General features: G+C 33.3%; 1 protein-coding gene across 1 annotated transcript; it reads right to left on the minus strand.

Moving 5' to 3' along the window:
• Window positions 1-1,046: 1,046 nt before the first annotated feature.
• On the minus strand, window positions 1,047-14,625 carry LOC117923686 (protein REDUCED WALL ACETYLATION 3-like). The gene is made up of 17 exons (XM_034842097.1): window positions 14,374-14,625; window positions 14,228-14,285; window positions 8,512-8,603; window positions 6,480-6,617; window positions 6,316-6,372; window positions 6,155-6,227; window positions 5,244-5,402; window positions 4,515-4,664; window positions 4,139-4,394; window positions 3,519-3,640; window positions 3,344-3,430; window positions 3,122-3,210; window positions 2,881-2,943; window positions 2,673-2,729; window positions 1,880-1,976; window positions 1,630-1,788; window positions 1,047-1,459 (listed from the first exon to the last, which is right to left on the minus strand). The coding sequence occupies exons 2-17, from the start codon at window positions 14,258-14,260 to the stop codon at window positions 1,454-1,456; spliced, it is 1,638 nt and encodes a 545-aa protein (XP_034697988.1). The 5' UTR covers window positions 14,261-14,285; window positions 14,374-14,625; the 3' UTR covers window positions 1,047-1,453.
• Between the last annotated feature and the right edge of the window lie 7,108 nt (window positions 14,626-21,733).

Consider the following 21,733-nt stretch of genomic DNA (forward strand, 5'->3'; position numbering starts at 1 on the left):
CTAACAGACAAAACTCATTTTGGAGTGGATGTCTATTCTATTATTATCGGTGGGTCCTGCAATAAATGTCGTCGTAATTGTATTTTGATAATGGGATATCATAGATGACCCCCTTCGCCCGTCCGGTTGATTTCAAATTTTTTATCTGCTTTGCCTTGATACCAGCTTTGTTTGTTTCCCATGAAAATGGGGAAGTGTTTTAACTTCATTAGTTGACTAGGTGAGGATATATATATACGGCAGTTAGGCTAATGTAGAACCAAGGTCAGGACGTAGATATGCATTCTTAATTCTGGAGAGTGAAATGAATTTTGACCCATCTCTTTTTCTTTTTGTCCCAAGAAAGTGATGGAAAGTATGAAATCATGATATAGTGGAAGGTACTATCAATCAATCAGAGGTTAGTTTCATAAGTCAAAATTTATAGATCAAATGGAAGGTGAAACCGTAACGCTAATGACTTGTTCCAGCTGGGGATCAATGGATCCATTGCATTTCTAACAAACAGAGCTACGCCAATCCCTAGTATTATCCACTTGCTTATCACGTTTCATTTGAATTTCAGAGAGAGAGAGAGAGAGAGAGAGAGGATGCTTTGACTATAGAGTAAAGACAATTTCTGCGGTGAGAGCGGGACCACCGCTTAATAGGATGAGAAAGAGAAACGCAACTTGTTCAGTAACTTATCCTCTTGGGCTTTTATGCTTTCGAACTTAACTACACGACAGGTCCATGATTTGGCCTTTGAAGTATGAGGTTGTGATGAGTAATGGGTGACTAAATTCTAGGTTGGGTACATAATTTACCCACCTCAAATTATATTGTGGGGCCAAATCAGGATATGACAATTTGGGCATTACATCTTTTCTTCACTAAGTTCCTTCTCCAGAATCAGAGATTTGTTTTGGAGCAGCACCAAGGCACATGTACATTTACCTAAGCCTCCTGTTAGAACATTTAATCCACTCCTATTGCTACATTTTGGTCAGCCTCTCTATCAGAAGGTTTCCTCATAGAAGTACAAATTTACCATTGTTCCACAGATGTAAACAGAGCCGAAGCTGTGAATTGAAAATTGAAAATTGAAAATTGAAAACACATCTCAGGAATGAATCTTGAATTTCATTTTCGCCAAACAAAACTATACCACCGAAACCTACATTGATCCCACCCACAGAATAAAAAAAACAAAGATATATGGCAATTTGCAATATTACAAAAGAGAGTAAAAAGAAGATTCTCTTTCCTGTGATCTAATTCCCTCTGCCCGGTTCCAGGGCTAAACCCAACAATTTTAATTTTTTTTTTTTGGCGCTGATGCAGATCGAGGGTAACTCTCCTCAAAAATTGTTGGAACACTAGCCCTTCCAAGTCCCCTTATTTACTTTCATCTGTACCTTCTTCTAGATCCAACAGGAAATCTCTTTGTACCAGTCCTTTCAGTCCTGATTTATCAAGCCTGTAGGAGTAAATTGCATTACTTCTTAAATGAACGTTTCAAACATCAAAATTAGCTTTATGGATTCTGAATGACATGATCCAGTTAAAATCCTTAAGAATGCATTTTGCAATACATCTTGGAAATCTGATTCATTCCAGTAAAACATAGAAGCAAGAAATAGAACTTACTTGTGCGTGAGGAATCTGATGAAGAATGAACCCAATGCAATATAAACACACGGAAATGCCAATTCCAGCAAGAAAATTATGCAGCAGCCGGCGATTGTCTTTTGTAGGAATAAAAACTGTCTTAAGTGTATTGGTTAGTTCAAAAAGGCGGAGGGATATCTGCAGAGAGGACAACACAAGCAAGTTAAAAAGAGAGATTCATTAGTATTTTTCACTTGTAAAATTTGAAGCATCAAGGAAAAATGCTTACTAAGATATAGATGGCAGTTGTGAGCATGAAGTTGAGCAACGGATAATCTGGAATAAAAGAAAGAAGCCACTTAGGCTGTCCATTAGGCTTGTTTGATCTGCACACCCATGTCCACAAGTTAGAAAGGCATTCACCATATTCTTTGGCACTATCAAGCAAGTTTTTCCCATATCTTTCTTTTTTCAGGCTCCATTTGGATTTTGGAAAATGCAAGGGAAAGTAAGAGGGGAAAAAACTGAAGTGAAAGATGACAGGACAACAATGGAAGTAAAAAAATATATTTAAGATGAATAAATTTTATCACATGCTTCTTCAAATTTATTTCTCTTCTTTTCTCCTTATGTAAACAATGAAGAATTAAAAAATGTACAAGGTTGTAAATAATTTTCGTTATATTAGACTTTCCTTCCTATTTTCCTTGGTAAACCAAAAAAGAGATCTTGGATTTCTTGTTTAAAACTAGATAAATGACATCTTGAGAAAAAGTTTAAAACTAGATAAATTAGAATTACATATGGAAAAGACTTGGGATGGCACAATTTCAGGAAGGGATACATGAACAAAGGCAAAGGGTTCTACTCAGAAAGGAAACAAAAAAAAATGTAGATAGGCAAAGTCCTCAAAAGGTGCTGAGATGAATTCAAGAAAATTAGAAATATAAGACACGAGTCGGCCCCATTTAACAAAGATGTATTATTTCAGTTTTTATGTCATAATGAATATACCAGTCCAACAATTCAAATGCAATCTGTTTAACAGTGAAAGAGAGAAAAACAAATTTAAGTCTGCATACCTCAACCAGATGTGGAATTGAGAAATATAAGTCTCCAAAGTGATCTTGCCAAGCCAACTAGAAGCACAAAGGTGTGGCACAGTTAGAGAAATCAGAGTTGTTAACTATTATCTCTAAATATAAAAAACAATGTTTCTAAACTATAAATTTTTGTGAGGTTATGAGTCAAATGATTCAACTTAAATCATATAGATCAAAGAGAACTTACGCAAAGAGAGTTAAAGAGTAACTTCTAAGCTGCTGAGTGAAATTCCGCAAGCTAATATAAACACTGGAATCACAATACAACAAAGATGATAATGAGATACTGAGACTAAACTGGAATGTTCAATTAGATCTGATATTCTTCATGCCACACTACAGAACTCCTTAATACATTTCCATAAATTGACAGAGAGAATGAGAGAAGAAAGAAGAGTGAGAGAGAGAGAGAGACTCTTAACACATACGTTATTGGAATCCATGATGTGTACGGATGGAACTTATTATATGTAACTTTGTCCAGCTTGTAAATGTATTCATACCACAAATAACCAACCTATAGAGGACAGAGTAGACAATTAAATTAAAAACTAAAAACTAAAAAAAGAAAAAGAAAGTATAAATAAAAAAGTCACTTAAAATCTAAACAGATAAGAATAATACTGTGATCACAGGATCATGCAACTTACAAATATGGTAACTGTAACAATGCCTGTTTTGATCGTGAGTCTCCGCTTAGTTTCAGTTTCCTCCAATTTCTCCATCCACTTCTCAACCTAAGAACAAAAAATATATTTACCAGTTATTGGACGGAGAAAGAAGAGCTATAAAATCATCATTGTACCAATACTTGAAAAAAATTACATTAGGGTGATAATAGGCATATATCATTCCGATGATCCAAATATAGCGATCAAGCCCAGATCTAAAATGCCATTCATGCAGTCGAGGGAGACCTTGTTTAGAAGGATCTGGATCACTGTAACCTGCCATTGAAAATACTAGTTTGAAAACTTGGAAAACACAACTTAACTTGGTGTTAAGCCACTAGATTGAACTAGCAACAAACCAGTTCAATATAGTAATGATTAAAAAATATTATTAACATACTGAATAATATAAATACATTAAGAAACTTGATTAAAAAATATCTATGAAACAAATAATCTCATTATAGAAAGAAAAAAAAAAAGTGAAAATCCAGCTACAGGAAAGGTTTAAAAACTGGGGACAGGGAAACAAGTGCCATTGAAGGTGAACAAGAAAAGACAACCAAAAACTAAAAGTTCTCAAAGTCTTCCAAGCTCAAAGTTACAAAATGAAAACCTAGAGACCATCCTTCGATTGGTTTCAGATTTCCACTTTTCCAGTCAAAAGTGCAGTAGTAGCAATGAAATCCAGCTCATTTCCAAATTAATTTGAAAAGTTCTTTAGTTGTAGAAACAGTATGATTCATGTCTAAAAGGGCTCCGCAGGTTACTTACCTAATAAGAATGCTGAAGGACTCCAGAAAATGTCAAAAACTCCAGGAATTTCCCAGATCAAGATAACCACAAGAAAGCATGCAAGGATCTTCACAGCCATCACAGACCTTATCTCATTATACTTGTTAAAAATCCCAAGGGCTCCATATACCATAAGAGTGAAAAGCGTGTGCATAGGGCAGATATAGTATAGCATGTAGTCATTGTTAAGAACAATGCAGCAAAATGCCACAAAGAAATTTAGCCGCCACATCATCTGCATTAGAAAGTAAAGATTCACATCCTAAATTATCAAAATTGAAATACAGAAAATGAAAAGGAACAATATCACTTCTAATAGAGAAATAATGAAACAGTTCAGAATTAACAAGGTCACCTGTGTAAAGCGTGCAAGGCTAAAATCCTTCCTGATGTAATAATAGGAGAAGTTTCCAAATCCAGTCATCCAGACATATGCAGCAATAAAGACACGAATTGCATTGTATATCTCCGCAGCAGCAAAGTAGTGGTACATTAGAAATAGAACCTGTTAAAAAGAAAAAGAAGACAAATCCAAGCTCAGAAAATTATTTGAGGCAAATTGCACTATATAACAATGGCATTGCAAGCAATAATAGATAATAAAAATAAAGTAAAACAACAGAGCTGAAGTTCATGCAAGAAATATAGGGTATCCGACTGAGAAGTGGGAATTGACAAGATCACCATAGGTCTTTGCAGGCGTCAGTAAGACACTTTTATTTTTTGATAATTATCAATCTTATACTGCTGATGAATGAAAGCCAAATCATATTACCATTCATTTTATAGTTTCACTTTCTCAGTATCATGCAGCATTAAAATAAGCCTTTATGACAAAAAATAAAAAAGAGATGTGGCATGACTTTTCATCAAGTCTGAACATCAATTGGTGACAAAGGATATGTGAGTCTCTTGCCAGACAAAAATGAGCAGTGCAACAATGACAAAATCCGAAAATAAAAAAAGGCACATACAAATTTTCAGGTTAAGCAGAGTACAAAAGAATCCTAAAGAAAACAAAAGCAATTGCAAAAACTATTAGGTAAAGCATCACCGCATTAAAGTTGAGTTTTGAGAAACTTGCCTGCATCCATCCTTTCCACTCCTCAGTTTGATGCCGGTTAAGATAAAGTAAGGCCTTTCCAGAGAATGCTGACTTGTCATGATGTTTCTTAAGAGAAGTCATAAAACAAACTATGACAAGAAGCAAGTAGAGAAAGATGAAGAGGTCGCGATTGTAGTTCTGTACAAGGAAAACAACACAAATTTTAATGAAGTCACGAAAACCACCATGAAAACACAAAGAATACTCTTACTTTCCCTCATATAACTTGAAAAAATAATAACAATTATTTTAGAAACATGAAAGCCACAAGAGTAACTGCTCTCTAAAGCCCATTTTTGTGGTTAAAACCAGGTTTTTGTTCTATTCTGCTATAAAGATGGTACAGTATGGTAATGAAGTGAGAGTTCCACAAAAATTGGACAAATCTATCCATGAGTTTGTCCACCAAACATCAGGGCAGAGAATAATAATGACAAACCTTAGAAGGATCAATATTCACAAAAATAAGTAAATTCAGAAAAATTGTTTCAAGAAATGTTGATTCATTTACTAAATAAACAGGATTTTTTTTTATAATGCTGGTCCAACTACGGCATAAAACTATTGGTTGTAAAACACATCCCCATCCACTAAAGTACAGGATCCAAACACCAGCCTTCTCTTCATGTTTCATCCCCAATTTCATACTTCATAATTCAGTATGTGGCATCCTCTATTGCATCATCAAGTTTTGAAAGCAACTTGAAAGAAATTGTTTTTCTTGTACATGTTTCATGCATGCTGAGTTTCACCATATTTAAGATAACAATTATGCACTGTCATAACCCACAGTAGTAATTTGGACCAAAGACATTCTAAATGAAATCATGAATAAGGATTAGAAGCATAACCAAGATAATAAAAAAATTAAAAAAAAAAAAAAAAGGCACCTTAGTAGAGTCACCCAGTAACTCTGTGCGGTCACATACGTAGAAGTATGTCAGAATTGCCCCAAACTCAGACCTACATGATATAAAGTATTTTGAAGTGTAAGAAGGAACAAAAAGCTACCAAGTATTTTAATCACTATCCACAAAATGATATGACTTACATTGCTCTCAAAGTTAATCGGTTTTCCAGCAAGAAGGAGTCATCCATTGTTAAAAACCTAGAAAAAAAAAAAAACAAACAAACAAAAAAGCAAGCTAAGAAAAAGTTTTATAGCATAACCAAAATCAGAACCCCACTGTGATACTTTTATCATCCAATAGTAACCTAATTAAGTTCGCTTTGATGGATGAACTATTGAACTTTGCAGATGCTGATTTTGTAAGACCTCCTTCCAGTAAAATAGCCCGATCATCTTCCTTGATTGTCTCATTTCCCAATTCAACCAGATTATTGTCTGAATGACTGTGATCCATGAGAGAAAGATATTTAGCATGAGAATATTTGCATGGAAACATCCCTTTTCATTCTCTTAAGTTGTTATATATTTGGTCAATTCTCACAGAAAAGAAACAGTAAATCAGAGATGTGACTGCATTCATGCAAAAGAATATATTTCATTATATTGAATTTGTAACCTCAAATTAAATTTTAAATTGATCAATAAACAAATGTCTCAAATTCATGCAAGTAGTAAGTAATTTGATAATACCAAACTCTCATAGGACGCAACTAATCAGACAGTGGCATGGTGCAACATGCATAGATGTCCTCATATGCTTGAAATACATTTTCCAAGTTTATATACAAAATGGTATTGTCGAGGAAACTTTAGACAAAACTTGTAATATTTTGCTAACAGCTTTTATTTGCATTCCAACAATTTAATGAACCCTCTCAAGTTGTTTGGGCCCACTAATGCCAGGAGCCCAACATGTAGGCCTATGACTAATTATGCACTCAACAGTCAACATGTCATCCAGAAAGAAGAGAAACTGGTTTCCTGTGCGTGTAGAATATTGGAATTACATAATGCATCATAATGGATTTTCAACTACGTAGAATTTTGGGAGGCTGGCTACTTAGCTGAAGTTCTAATGAGCTGGTTGCAAACTTCACTTGGTATATCAAAAAACCCATTGCTTATATTCGTAGCCTTTTGAGCTAGAGTCCACAAGATGATATAAGGGACGAAGAATCAGCAACAATCCTCAAGTGACCATGTTCTATGAACTTCAACCATTGTAGAGAGGTTAAGAGAACAGTATGGTATAAGCCATAAAAGGCTTGGTTGTGCATTTTGAGATGAGGTAGATGTTAGGCTACCAAATGACCCAAAAGTTGAAGCAGTTAACAACACTATATATCAAGCCAACTTGAACGGCTTGGATTAAAGACTTTAACACCCTGCCTCAAGCGTAGCCTTCTCATGTTTGCATGGGACTTGATTAATGGGGAAATAAACAAGTGTGAGGTTCAGATTCATGACTTCCCAGAAACAAGGTTTTTGTACCATTTTAAGCTACCAATTAACCCAAAAGCTTAAGCTATTAGGTATTGGACCAACAATGTATAGCCCTCTTGACCAACTTGGCTAAAGCCCCAACAATAGAACAACAAATTCAAGACATATAACAACAATCACACACCTGACAACACAAGCTCCGTCAGCTTTAAAAGATTTTCCATCAATTCTCACCTAAAACCCCAGAAAAGAATTTGTAACTTACATAACACCTTGAATAATTAGCTGGTATATATTCTACATTTCAGTTTCATATCATATTAGAGGTGGTATTGACATTTTTGGCTCAATCCATCGTACCTGTATCTTATTTCCAAATAAAAAACATTTTGGATGCTAGGCATTTGCCTATATCCATTCATTTCAGCATAGTTAAATACTAATTTAAGCAGGCCTATTGGTGTGCAAGGTATTCTATTCACCATTGGTTGAGCTTATTCTGCCTTTTGAAAGTCTCTTCCTTTTTAAACATGCCAACATTTCCACTATTTATATCCTTCCCATGCTTATCAAAGTTTCTCCCTTTTTTGTTAGAAAACAGTAGAAAGTGGCTCCAAAAAATTAAATATGGTTAATTGGGAAAGCTCCATAATCTCATATCTATTTAGACATGGTCATGAAAGAATAAGAATAGTTCTTCATTTTGTATATTCTCACTGTCCTAACTAGTTTCATAAAAGAATCATTTCAAACTCACCAGCTAAAACAAATTTATAAAATTGATTACACCACCTATTTATGCAAGCACAATGGCCATCATAACTTCTAAAGATATATGAGGACTGCCCAACTATTTCATAATCCAGCTTTTCATGTTGCAGAGAAGAAGCTTACACTTTAGAGGGAGATGAAGACTTCTTATATTCTAAAAACTCGGAATATATCCATGCAACAAAAACAGGGATGATTCCCAGCAAAAAAGACACCTGGCATTGAATAATGAAAAACTTCGTTAGATATGTGAGGAGAGATTTCATTATAGGAAACAAGCACTAAACAGAAATCAGAAGCAAAAAGAGGAAATGATGTAAATAGAAGATACTACACTAAACAGAATGCTGTTAGACTAGAATCAGTACGCGTGTTATAATAAACTTGTGTGCTTTCCCAGATAAATTACTTAGAAAAGCCTATCCTTATTCAATTTGATATCAAGCTAAGCAAATTAGACTAAACATTCCTTTTGTGTAGAAATGACCAAGTTCTAATAGCCTAGATTCAAACGCCCAATATTAATGAGTTCACCATTTCAACTTTCAAGACTGGCATCATAAATTTATTTGGACAGCCCACATATTAGTTGTCATATAAACTGGATCCTTAATCTAATTAAGGTTACATTTAAGTTCCCAGTTTTGCTATAATCCCAGCAATAAGAAAGGAAAATTGTAATCCTAAGGCAGTTTATCTTACTGGAAATATAGATTCATACCATCATTTCTAAGATCCAGTTATTAACATTAATATTCTTTCCTGGGGGAAGGTGAACAAATCCTTCTTCTTCCTTTTTCTTTTTTTTTTTTGATATTTGAATAGATTTTTTACATTATTAGATGAAACTAGCAAACTCATACAATAATCTGCAAGGAATTTTTTTCTGGAAGTAGCAAATTTATGTTATTTCCAGATTTCTATCAACTTACATAAGTATTTCACCCTAAAAGTCATCACAAGAGATTTCCATTGTGGCCCTACTTAGCCAGCCGCAGCATGTACTAATTTATTCAATTTGGAATACATTCATGTCCTTTTTGACAGCATGTCATTTTGTAGAACCACAATCAGAAAGACCTTTCAGAAAACTAGGATAACATATACATCCTTGACATCCCAATTCAATCCTAGCATCCAATAGGTAACAATAGGGGTTCAGAAAGCACTGAAATGCCAAAAAGTAACATTAACAATGAACAGTAATAAGCAAGCAAATCATAAAAAAGATGATATACTGGATGTGATGAAGCAGGCTATGATTTGTATGCACTTAGATCAAATGACAGATTGATGGTGGTATAAAAGATTCAACATGGTCCAGCTAGATTATATCCATCTAGGATAATGACAAAGAAAAGAAAGATAAACATCTAGACAATGAGATTTGTTGAAACAAAGTTAAGGAAGGGGTTGAAGTAAGTGCAAATAAAGTAGTAGCTATAAGCCAACTCATCTAAATATTTTCAATGATGATTTAAGAGAACATAAGACAAGTTTATGTGATAAGTACAGTCAGTTTACATTATTATAGACATAATATGGGTGTGCATATTACTTCTAAGAGATTTTTTATTGTGGGGCATGGGGGTTGTTAGGGAAAAAACAGCACTTGGTGAGATGGGCAATCACTTGCAGGGAGAAATGTAATGGAGGACTTGGGATTAAACACCTCTCAATTCACAACAGGGCATTGCTAGGCAAGTAGAATTGAAGGTTTGGCTCAGAAAATGGATCCCTATGGAGGCAGGTTATTGTTGGGAAGTATTGGGGGAGGAAGGGGGTGGATGTTTCAGGGAAAGTAGAAGTGGTTTTGGAGTTGGATTGTGAAACGCCATTAGAAGAGTTTGAGATAATACTAACAACAGAACCTCGTTCAGTGTGGGCAAGGGTGGAATGGTAAAGCTCTGGAACGACAAATGATGTGGTGGTTCATGTCTAAGAGAGTCCTTCCCCTCTTTATATTCCATACCTATAACAAAGAATGCTTAGGTAACTGATGTGAGGCATCAACAAGGTAATCATGGACATTAGGACCATCGCTTTTCAAGGAATTTGAATAGTTGAGAGAGAGAAAGAGATGAGGCCTTCCTTTTAAGGCAACAAGGCAAGGCTATAAATAGGGATAAGAAAGACAAGATGTAATTAATGAATGCAAAGAAGGGTAAATTTTCAGTTAAATCCTGCTACAATTTCCTAGGGCAAGAAAAAGCAAAAAAGTTCCCTACGAGAGCTATTTGGAATGTGATTTTTTTTTTTTTTTGATAGATAAAGAAGAGAATATATTAAAAAGAGGAGTCAAAAGAGAGACTCAAGGTATACAAGACCTATACACCCACTGCCAAAAAGGTTCAAACAACATAAAGAGGGCTATTTGGAATGCGATGGCTCCGACCAAAAGGGCTTTTTGCATTTGAAGTTAATTAGGAAAAAGGTCTTACATTAGATAGGCTGCAAAGGAATGAATGGTCTCTAGTGAATTGTTGTTTCCTTTGTAAGGAAGATGAAGAGTCAATAGAACACATCCCTCTACATTGCTAGTGTTATGTAATTTGGTCTTTTCCTTGTTTAGGATTGCCTGAGTAATGTTTCTTAGGGTGGCATGAGAATGTCACTTATCAAAAAAAAAAAAAAGTTTGGTATGAGAATGTCTCTTAGGGCGGCATGACTCTTTTGTAAGAAAAAAAGTGAAAGAAGGTTTAGAGGGTTAGCTGTTGTGCATATCTAGGTCTTTGTGGAAGGAGAGAAACCAAAGAGCATTTGAAAGCAAAAAAGCTGTCGAATCAAATTCTTAAATCCACTTTTGTTTGTACATTTCGTAGTGGTTTAGGATGTAAATAGATGGGGTTTCCATAGCCATGATAGATTTACTGATTGGTTAAGGTCTTCATGAAAGGGCTTTAATTATTTATGCCCCTTGCTTTTTTCGCTTTGCCTCTTGGGGTACTTTGTCGACAACTTGTGCTTTGTTCCATTTTCTGTTAGGTGCTATTAAAAAAAACACACATGGGTATGCATATTATATATCATTACATTGGCGTATACATGTATTGCCTCTTGGGGTACTATGTAAACAACTTGTATGCTTTGTTCCATTTTCTGTTAGGTGCTATTAAAAAAAACACACATGGGTATGCATATTAGACATCATTACATTGGTGTGTAAATATCACTAGCTTTAATTAAACAGACTCTTAACCCAATCTCATAAAGACATAGAATGGTACCCATGTAGGAGAAATAAGAAATGATAAAGCATCTAATTATACCACTAGTAGTGAAATTCAATTTTCCCACTTAGAACTATAGTTGATACATACAGTTGAGGCTCTTTTATCTCAAATTATAAGGGGATAAAAAGAATAAGGAATCATCCTACTTCCCTTGCATATTTTAGCCTGAAGGGATGAATTAATTGCTCTTTTCACTTCAAAAGTCACAGAAAATAGATACTCATTGTGGAACTAAGCATTTTTCATCCAAAGGACAACACTACAAGAAGCTAGACAATTTTGCAAGCGCTTTAAACAGCATATGCAGCAGAAAACTTTATCAAGAGTTCCGAGTAAACCATAGTCTTGAGAGGCGCAAGAAAAACCAACACTCAAAAGTCTAGTAAGGCTCAAGGGCAAGGTGCAACCCAAGGTGTGCACCAAAGCAAAGTGAAGCGCAACCTAGGGTGCATGTCAATTTTATAAAATATGACCCAAAATCCAATCCAAACAACAAAAAAATTAAGATTTCAAATGTTAAAAGAACATCTAACTACAACTAACGCAATTATATAAAATTTCAATACACAATAAATTTTATTTTATTTTATTTAAAAAAAAAGCATTAAAAAAGGAATAAAAAGAAAAATAAAAGAGTTACGCCTTTCGAACAGGTGTTCATTTGCAGGTGAGGTGCTATATCTAGGGGGTCATTGATCCTAGGAACTAAGTATGAGTGAACTTTAATTATATGGTGCCATTTGAGCTTGCTAAATGAAATAAAAGAGAATTACTTTTGTATCTATCACCCACAAAAGGTAGAGGGCTGATCAGCTGACTTTAAAGTTAATTGTATTAACAACTTTCTCTAGAATCTCCTTTACACCTCTGAATCGGACAGAAATGACTGGCTCACATTATTGCAAGGTACAACCTCAGAAGCTCCAACTTTAGAGGTATAAATTTAGGCAAGTGATATCCATACCTGACTTCAGGCAATAAGAAGGTTATGATATTGTTTTCCTATAAAAAATAACTTTTTTTTTTTAGAAATCAAGATTCTGGTATTGTTCAGCATCATATTTGACATGCCTGATTTAGAGGCAGCCCATGTTCTTATAACACTTACGATATAAGCAACTTATATTAAAAGACCACCTTATTTAGTTATTTATATATTTATTTATGGTAGGGGGCAGAAAGTTATTACATCAAAAAACCGTTACGCTTCATGGCATCTAAATTCAAATTTTTGGGGTTCAATTTAGAATTGGATTATTTGATCCATACATAATGTCATAAAGCTAATTCCCAAAACAAAAATAAATAAATAAATAAATAAAAAATAAAAGAAAAAACAGACCATAAGTTGGATGAGTAACAAAATGAGAAAACATATAATAGAAAACAAATGCATTTTTAGGATGCTAGAGACAGCACTGTTTGACATCAAGATGATAGAAAATGTTTAAGATGGTTCAACCAAGTGCATCAGAGAAGAACTTATGTAGAAGTACAGAGAAGTGATTCAGTTCATTGTTCTAAAAGGTGCAAGATGCACCTAAGGCACAAAACTCTCCTAAAGATTAGGTACAAGATGCAAACCAAGGCGGACACCTGAGTGAAGTAAGACGCAACCTAGGGTGCAAGTCAATTTTATAAGGTATGATCCCAAATTCAACCCAAGCAACAAAAAATTCAAGATTCCAAGCATCTAAAGAAGCATCCAACAAAAAACTAATCAAATTATATAAAATTTTAATATATAGCAAAAAATTTCAACAATAAAAGTGTTAGGAAAAAATGAATATTGATAAGGTGTGTCTCTCCAACAAAAAGTGTGCCTTGGTAGGCAATGCACTATATCAAGGGATTGCTCCTTGGGCCTAGATGCTCGGTGTGCCTCTCTAACAAGGCGTGCACCTTAGCAAGTGAGGTGCCATATCTAGTGATCTCTTACGTTTTGGGCCTAAGCATATGCCTAAAGCACACTTTAATAACAATGATTGGAAGTAAGTAAATCAAAGGTATTCAAAAGATGTAATGAAGACCAAAAAGAGCATGGTTCAAGACTTAAAATAGAGAGACAAGAAACAATGGTCATCAAACTAAAGGAGGATATGACCATAAATAGTATAAAATAATTTATGTGGTTGGCACCAAAAGGTTGGGACACAGAAATTTATTTTTTGTCCTTCACTGTGTCACTGAGCTAGGGTGCTCAATTGTCTTTGCTCACCTGAACAAGTCACTGACATTTTGATTATATTCCAAAATCAGTGATACCAAAACCATAATCAATAACTATCACTTTTTCAGTGTATGGCCAACCAGTTAACAGCTCTGTTTATCTCACTCATCACAGTTCATAACAAACAAATCCGCCTACAGCTTATATCATGTAAAGAAAAAAAATGTACTTCTCACCGATTCACAATACTTCCATTGATCACATAGATACCACCTAAAACTTTTACACAATGACAAGACAAAGCAATGATCTTCAATCGAAATTCTCCAAAATTCGCAATAAATCAAATCCAAATTCAACAATTCAAAAAACGAATACAAAGATCTAAACGCATCCAATGACCACAAGACAAACGAAAATTCCAAAAAGAGCGCACCTGCCCAGGCGTAATCGGCGAGGAGACCACCATTCCCGCTGCGCGAACCGATTCGGAACTGAAAATTTTGGAAGGGGGAGGAATCAAATCAATGCGAAAACAATGCGCATCATCAGAAAGAGAGAGACGAAACAGAGAATCAGAACCTGAGAAATAAGAGAGCAGGTGAGGCCGAAGAGGACGAGAGAGCCTATGACAAGGTGGTGAATACATATACAGGAGAAGAAAACCCTAAGAGAGAGATAGAAAGAGAGATCTGAAGCAAACGGGGAGGAGGGAGAGAGGATCTTTGCTTCAAGGAGAGAGAAACTGTCGGAAGCGACGTCGTTTTCACCCCATCAAACCAACCGTTTGATGGTTGTTGTGCCCTGGTTGCTCCATTGTTTTCGTTGAAGAAAGCGTGTGAGCAATCATTGGCTGCGTCTCCCCCCATTTAATTAATTCCATGTCCGCGTCCTCTTCACTCCGATCGGCTCTGTCCAATAAATGAAGTCTTATCCTGGCCGTTGATTTGTAATCATTATTTCCTTCAAAGCTTCATGTTTAATGGGAGTCCTATTTAATTAATGATGGGATGCAAAAAATTCATTATGGCTTCGTCAATAAAGAAAATCCATTAATTTATTAAAATCCTAACAGAAAAATCCAAAAAAAAAAATATTTTCCTAATTTTCCTCTTTTTGACAATATTCAATGCTTATATATCTCTCTTTTTTTAAAAAGGAAAAAATATTGAATTATACTATTTTATTTTATTGTTGACTTATCTCACTAAATCCCTTTTATAATTTTTTTCTATTAAAGTCGGGTTTGGATGCCCACCAACCCGACCCAACCTAATAAATAAAAAATATGAACAATTTTTAGAAGTTTTAAAACTATCTAAAAACTATCTCTTAAATATTTTTAATTCCATTCCGGAGTTAAAACGAGAAAATTAGTCAATAAGACAATCGAGATTTTTAGGCATATCAAAAGATACCCGTAAACCTTATTTTTTATCATTATCCATAAAACGATATCATAATTATTTTTTAATCGAAGAATGTTACAAACTTTATCGAAACATTACATATATAATATTTTTAATTAAAAAAAAAACTAAATAAAATATCTTAAACATAGTTTAAGCTTATTAAATTTTAAATTTTGCTTATGATGTATGAATGTGTTGATGTGGGTAAAGGAGTAGGTATGAATCCATAACGACCACTCATATTTTTATCAACCCAATAAAAAAAAAAAGTACGGACATCATTGTGAGATGCTTAAGGTTTGGCACAAGTACAAATGAAGGAAGTGCCAAACCAAATGTGATTACACGTTAGCTATGACTACACTTTTACACTTAGTGGTTGCCCACATTAATTAGGAGTGTATGATAGGTTGCTAAACTTGCTTTGCCTTCTATTTTGAAGAGTTCAAGGCATCTCCTTGAATTTTTTAGTCATGAACTTCCCAAGGGATTTGATGTATTACTCGTAATTATTTCTAATCATGTGGGGAGTATGGTCCACTAAGTGGTACATGATCCTAGGTTTAAATCTTATTATTATAATACCCAGAATTCACCGATAGTTATTACGAGTCTGTCAGCATCCGAGGTTTAGGTTCATGTGTTCGAGTATCTAAAACCAAAAGTGATTTGTATGTATTTATTATTTTATTCTTTTGTTTATTCAATGAAATAGGATATAATGAATATTCAAGATTTATAAGTTCTAACATATTACATAATATATTCAGTTGTCTTAAATGGCATCTTTTTAATATCATTCAAAAATGGCGATAAAAAAGTGTCATATATACAAATGAATATCATTATTTTGTATTATATTGATTTATACTTTTTACGGGTCTTATTATTACTTTATACTTGAGGCATATTTTTTGTATTATTTTGTACTTTTGTCACATTTCTTTATGCTTAGATTCATTACAAATTGCAGTCTATATTTGAACAATTTGAATTGCAAGTTTGATATGATACCCAATTGATAGGGTAGTCATTTTTTGCCATTTAGATTCTTCTTATCTAGCTGTTAATTGATGCTATTTCACCATATATAAGACAAATAATAGATCCCTTTCAATGATCAAATTAGCAACCAAGTTCCACAAAAAAAGGAAACAAAGAGAAGAAGAATAAAATTATAGATGTTAGGTACAAAGTTACATTCACCTCAAGCTACTCATGTATATATATATATTTGTGCTTCACTCAATCATTTTTGGTTAGATTTGTCTCCTAAGAGGTTGAACACCAGTCTCTCCTTAAACTTTTCGAGATAGTAGTAATTAATTCCACACATGTGTATTTGAAATATGTTATCGACAAAATACCCATTTACTCCTTATGGCTTTCCGCTTCCCATTTCACTTAGGGGGTGTTTGGTACGTCGGAATAGGGAATGGAAATAATATTTTGTTTCCTTTCCTATTTCTTAGTGGAATGGAATGAATTTGATTATTCCATTTCTATCATTTGGATGAACTTAGGAATGCAAGATTGGAATGATTATTTGTTTCCATTCCAATGTTTGATAATAATAGGAATGGAAATGAAAAAAAAATAAATTTACAATAATATCCTTACATATAATTTAAAATATTTTTTTATTTTTACTTTTATTTTAAAAAAATAAAATTTGAGAGGTTTTTTGTTATTAAATAATAAGACTAAAAAATATATATATACTCAATAAATAAAAAATTAACCATAAAAAATCGTATAACCCTAATGCACAAATATTCAATTATTATTTTTATTAAAAATTTGAATAATTTGTCATGCTTAAGTAGTTATAAAATTATATTTTTCAAAAAAAAATTATTTATTATAATATTTAAATTCTCAAAGCTAGCAAATGTTTTTCCTATTTTCAAAAGAGAAAATAAAAGAATTCAAATTTATTCTAATTTTCAACAAGTATCATATCTAATAAAATCCATAACCTTAAAAAATTTTAAATATTATTTTTTTTTATCAAAATTTTAAATAATTTGTCATGCAAAAAAAGCTATAGAATTATATTTTACTAAGAAAAAAAAAGAGAAAAAAAATATAAGAACATATAAATTGTCAAAGCTACCAAATACTTATTTCTTATTTGCAAAAAAGGAAATAAAAAAACACGAACTTCATTCTAGTTCTCAATATAAGTACCATATCTACTAAAATACTTATTGCTTGAATCTTTCTATGTGCCATCGATCGGTCATTCTGGTAATCTAATTTATTGGATTTGGAAAGGTATGAAAATCATGTTTTATTGGCATTGGTGTTGTGATGTGATGTGGCTTAGGTCGGGAGATTTGCATCATGCAAACCTCCTTGGGCTGTCTACATCAAACTTAAAGTTGGGCAGATATAGATCAATAGCAGCTGGAATAAAAAAATTAATCAATGTTGGTTTCTCGATGCTTAATGGTTTGTTTACTGTTAAATAGCAATGATATGAAGAGATCTTCACTGTGGCCCATGCTAAAGTTCCAAAATGAGCCGGAAACGCAGCAAATTTTCTGCGAGACGGCAAAATCCAGAGCTTTAACTAGGAAAGGAAGACGCCAATAATAATAAACAAAGGGGAAAAAAAACCAAAAGTTTTGTTTTTGTTTGTTTTTTTCTTTTTATTTTTTTCCTAACCATTAAAAATTTTCAATATTGTAAACACGTGAAATCGAAAAATCTTTTTCCAACTATTTCAATTTTTCTCTCCAGTTTCCATCAATACAAGATAAAGAAACATCAAAGATTCCAAACATAAATTAATAAAAAAAAATTAATCCATTTATAGAGAAGAAGAAACACATATAAAGAAGTAGAAGAAGAAAGAGAAAATAAGGTAAACCTGATCGAAGATGTAGAAGGGAGTTTTCAGAACCTAGTTGCAGCAAACAATGACGAATCCTAGATCCAACAATCAAAATGAACATCCAAAACCCTATAAATTATAAATTGATTTTTTTTTTTTAATATCTTGGAAGGCTTAATTGATTCAATTTGGAAGAATCACTTGTTGTAGAGAATTGGATGATGAGTGGGTCTCTAGCTTTGCAAAGAAGATAAGAAGTAGATGCTGAATGGATCTCTACCTTTACAAAGAAGATAAACATCGGGTTTGAAGAACAAGATAAGAGGGAAAAATAGTAATTTAAGTTATTTTATATTATCAAATAGGTTTAATGAATCAGAATACCACCTACTTTTAATGAATGCAAATCCAACTCATAAGTTGAATTTGATTTCTGCCGGAATAATTTTTTATTTCATTTCCGCCTTCTTAACATTTATCCAAACATAGGAATAAGGGAGAAAAGGAATGAGATATTTATTCCCACTCCCTATTCCCATGTACCAAACACCCCCTTATTGCTTTCATGGATTACCTTAAACATAATTCAGTAGTTTATAAGTCGATGTTTAGTATCCTTAGACTAAGACAAGTGGGTTTTTCCTAGTAGCTGATTTGGTTAACTACTATTCTCGTTAGGTGGTAATCAAGTGGGGCATAAAGTTAGGAAGTCTCTATTAGGAGATGTCCAAAGAAATCACTCTGAGCATCCCTATCTATTTTAAAGAGGGATTCTAATCTACCACAATAAATAAATATTAAAATTATGAAGAAAAAAAAATCTTATATCACTTTAATTGAAAAAGAGGTTTGTAATTTACCATATAAATAAATGTCTAATTCAAGTGATTAAAAATTAGGTCAAAATTAATAGAAAGAAATGCATGAATCTTTGCTTCCACCAAACTCTCCTTGAAGTTTGGAATTTAAAATTAGTAGCCACATTTGATCATCCAATTCATTCGTATAAATAAAGTCCAAGGCTATAAAAGTTGATAATTAATCATTAAAAAGCCTATCCCTTTCAAGACAAATATCAATTGTACTTTCTAGTTATTTTGAACATTTATGTTGGATCCAAAAGAGTATAAGGTTTGTTATTCTTAGGAAAACACTAACAATATTCTTTCAATCTCCACGTTTAAAAAGTCCACAAAAAAATCTAATGGTGTTTGACAAAACTAAAAAAATTAAATACTAAAAAGGTTTAATACTAAAATTATAAATACTGAATTAGTAAAAATAAAAAAATATTTAGTATTATCTTATATTTAAATATTGAATTTAATTTGATTATTTGACAATAAAAACATCTAAAGGTCTAAAAGATTATATTTGATTCTCATAAAGTATTAGGGAAAGAAAAAAAATAATAAAGAAAATTATTTTCCCATGTTTAGTTTTTTTAGGTTATGTTTAGTTTTCGAAAAAATTTGAGGGGAAATGCAAGGGAAATAAAATATAAGAAAAGAAAAAGTGAAGGAAAATAAAATAAAAATATATTAAAACTCAATAAATTATTTTTATTCACTACTTAATACTCGTTTTATTTATTTTTAATCATCAACATAAAAATTAAATAATTTTAAAATATATAATTTTTTAACTATTTTAATTATATTTGATTTTCTATTTTTCATATGACAATAAAACATAAGAGAATAATTTTCCAAACATAAGAGAATAATTTTCCAAACATTTTTTTTATTTCCTTAGTATTTTCCGGGAACTAAACATAACCTTATGGAAAATATGAAAGAAAGTAAAATATAATTAAAATTGTTAAGAAATTGGGATATTTTTAGATTACTTAATCTTTATATAAAAGAATTAAATAAGTGAAAAAAGATTGAAATAGTATATAAAAATAATTTATTGACTTTCAATCTAATTTTTATTTTCATTCACTTTTTTTCTTCTAATTTTCCTTTTTATTTTCTTTCTTTTGTATTTTTTTTCAAACTTTCCAAAAACCAAACTAAGCCAAAATGATTTATTTTTATAAATATAATCTTATATTTAAGATATTACCATCTTTGAAAATTTAAATATTATATATAATATCTGATGGAGATAAAATGGTTAAATTTTTGTGGAATAATAAAATTTTGCACATTATTGTTAAAATTATATATAAAAAAAATTATCATTTTTTATTTTGCAAAAATGGAATAACTATTTTTTAATTATTATTTATTTCAAAAAGTGGGTATAAATATTTAAAATATTTCCTAATAGTTACCTTTGCTAAGGAAAGAATTGTTATCAAACTCTTGTTGAGATATGGACTCACATATTTAACAATGATACATGACTAAGCTATTCGCTTATTGATATTTATTTTGTATCAGTTTTTCATAGTATGGGCCACCTTATGTGTAGAGCCCAGTGCCATCACGGGCCTTAGATGATGGGCCTAAGACTCGTGAGGCCCAATAGCCAAAGGGTATGGTCCCTAAGGCAAGAGGGTATAAAACCAAAGGCTAAGTGTCTGTTCAGTTTAATCACATCATTTTGAAATAAGAACAGACTCGTTTTCTCTCCCGCTCCCATCGTCTGAGAGAATCCAAAAAGAGGTGGTGCCCTCTACAGTCTTAGAAGATCCATACCTTGTTCAAACGAAAACAAAATGGACTCAGGTATGATTCACTCAAAACAAAGGCATATTTCTTCATATGATTTGGCATGAGATTCCTGTGTAGACATTCTTGGATTTATGATGGTTTTGTAAACAATTGGTATCAGAGCAGCATGTTAAAATCATTAAGAAATTGCCATTTTTTATTTTGTTTTTCTAGGATCGCCATGCTCTCAATTTCACTCACCATAACCCTCAGTTGCGGCACGATTTTGGAGGCCATTAGGGAGGGTGGTGATTAGGGTTTTGTGAGAGCAAGGATGGCGCTGTGGTGGGCAAAGATAGAGATGAACCTCAGCGTGGAAATGACGTCGTTTGGCGTTGCTGCCTGTGATGGCGGTGACGTTGTTTCCGCTTTGACGCCGCCTGAGGAACACATTCAGGCGCCATTCAGGCATAGTCCCACGCGACGTTCAGCGCCACTTTCAGGCGCGATTTGAAACGACGTCGTGTTGGGGATCAGAAGGTGCCATTTTGGTGCCGTTCAAGCTCCATTTTCAGGTGCGATTTGAGGCGCTGCAGGTGTCCGTTCAGGAGCCATTCAGGAGCAGTCCCACGTGGCGTTTAGTGCCACTTTCAGGCGCGATTTGAGGCACTACAGGCGTCCGTTCAAGCGCAGTCCCACACGGCATTCAGCACCACTTTCAGGCACGATTTGAGGCACTGCAGGCGTCCGTTCAAGCGCCATCTCAGTTTCAGGCAATGCTGTTGTTCTAGCGCTGCCTTTCTAGCGTCTTTTCTAGCAGAATGGTGGCGTTTTCCTTGCGACACCGCCTATAGGAATGCGATAGACGCCGTCGTTTGGCGTCAAGTTGCTGTGGGTTTGCATTGTTGTGCAGTATTCATTACTGCAGAGTATTTTATTTTATTTAAACTTCCCATTATATTATTGGTATGTTTCACAGCATGTCACTTTATTGGTATGTTTCATACAAAATTGGAGTCAATCGTGCACTAGGCTATGGATAAATATATATATAATTTTTTGGCCAAAAATACCCCTGAACCATACCG

The sequence above is a fragment of the Vitis riparia genome, chromosome 10, assembly GCF_004353265.1.
Source record: "Vitis riparia cultivar Riparia Gloire de Montpellier isolate 1030 chromosome 10, EGFV_Vit.rip_1.0, whole genome shotgun sequence".
In the NCBI taxonomy this organism is placed as follows: domain Eukaryota; kingdom Viridiplantae; phylum Streptophyta; class Magnoliopsida; order Vitales; family Vitaceae; genus Vitis; species Vitis riparia.

Excerpts from the sequence above, each read along its gene's own strand:
- LOC117923686 (XM_034842097.1), bottom strand. The coding sequence starts at position 14,260 with ATGGTGGTCTCCTCGCCGATTACGCCTGGGCAG. Across the intron at positions 4,665-5,243 it reads AGTGGAAAGGATGGATGCAG|GTTCTATTTCTAATGTACCA; the intron begins GCAAGTTTCTCA and ends TCTTTTTAACAG. Across the intron at positions 4,395-4,514 it reads GCCTTGCACGCTTTACACAG|ATGATGTGGCGGCTAAATTT; the intron begins GTGACCTTGTTA and ends TTTCTAATGCAG.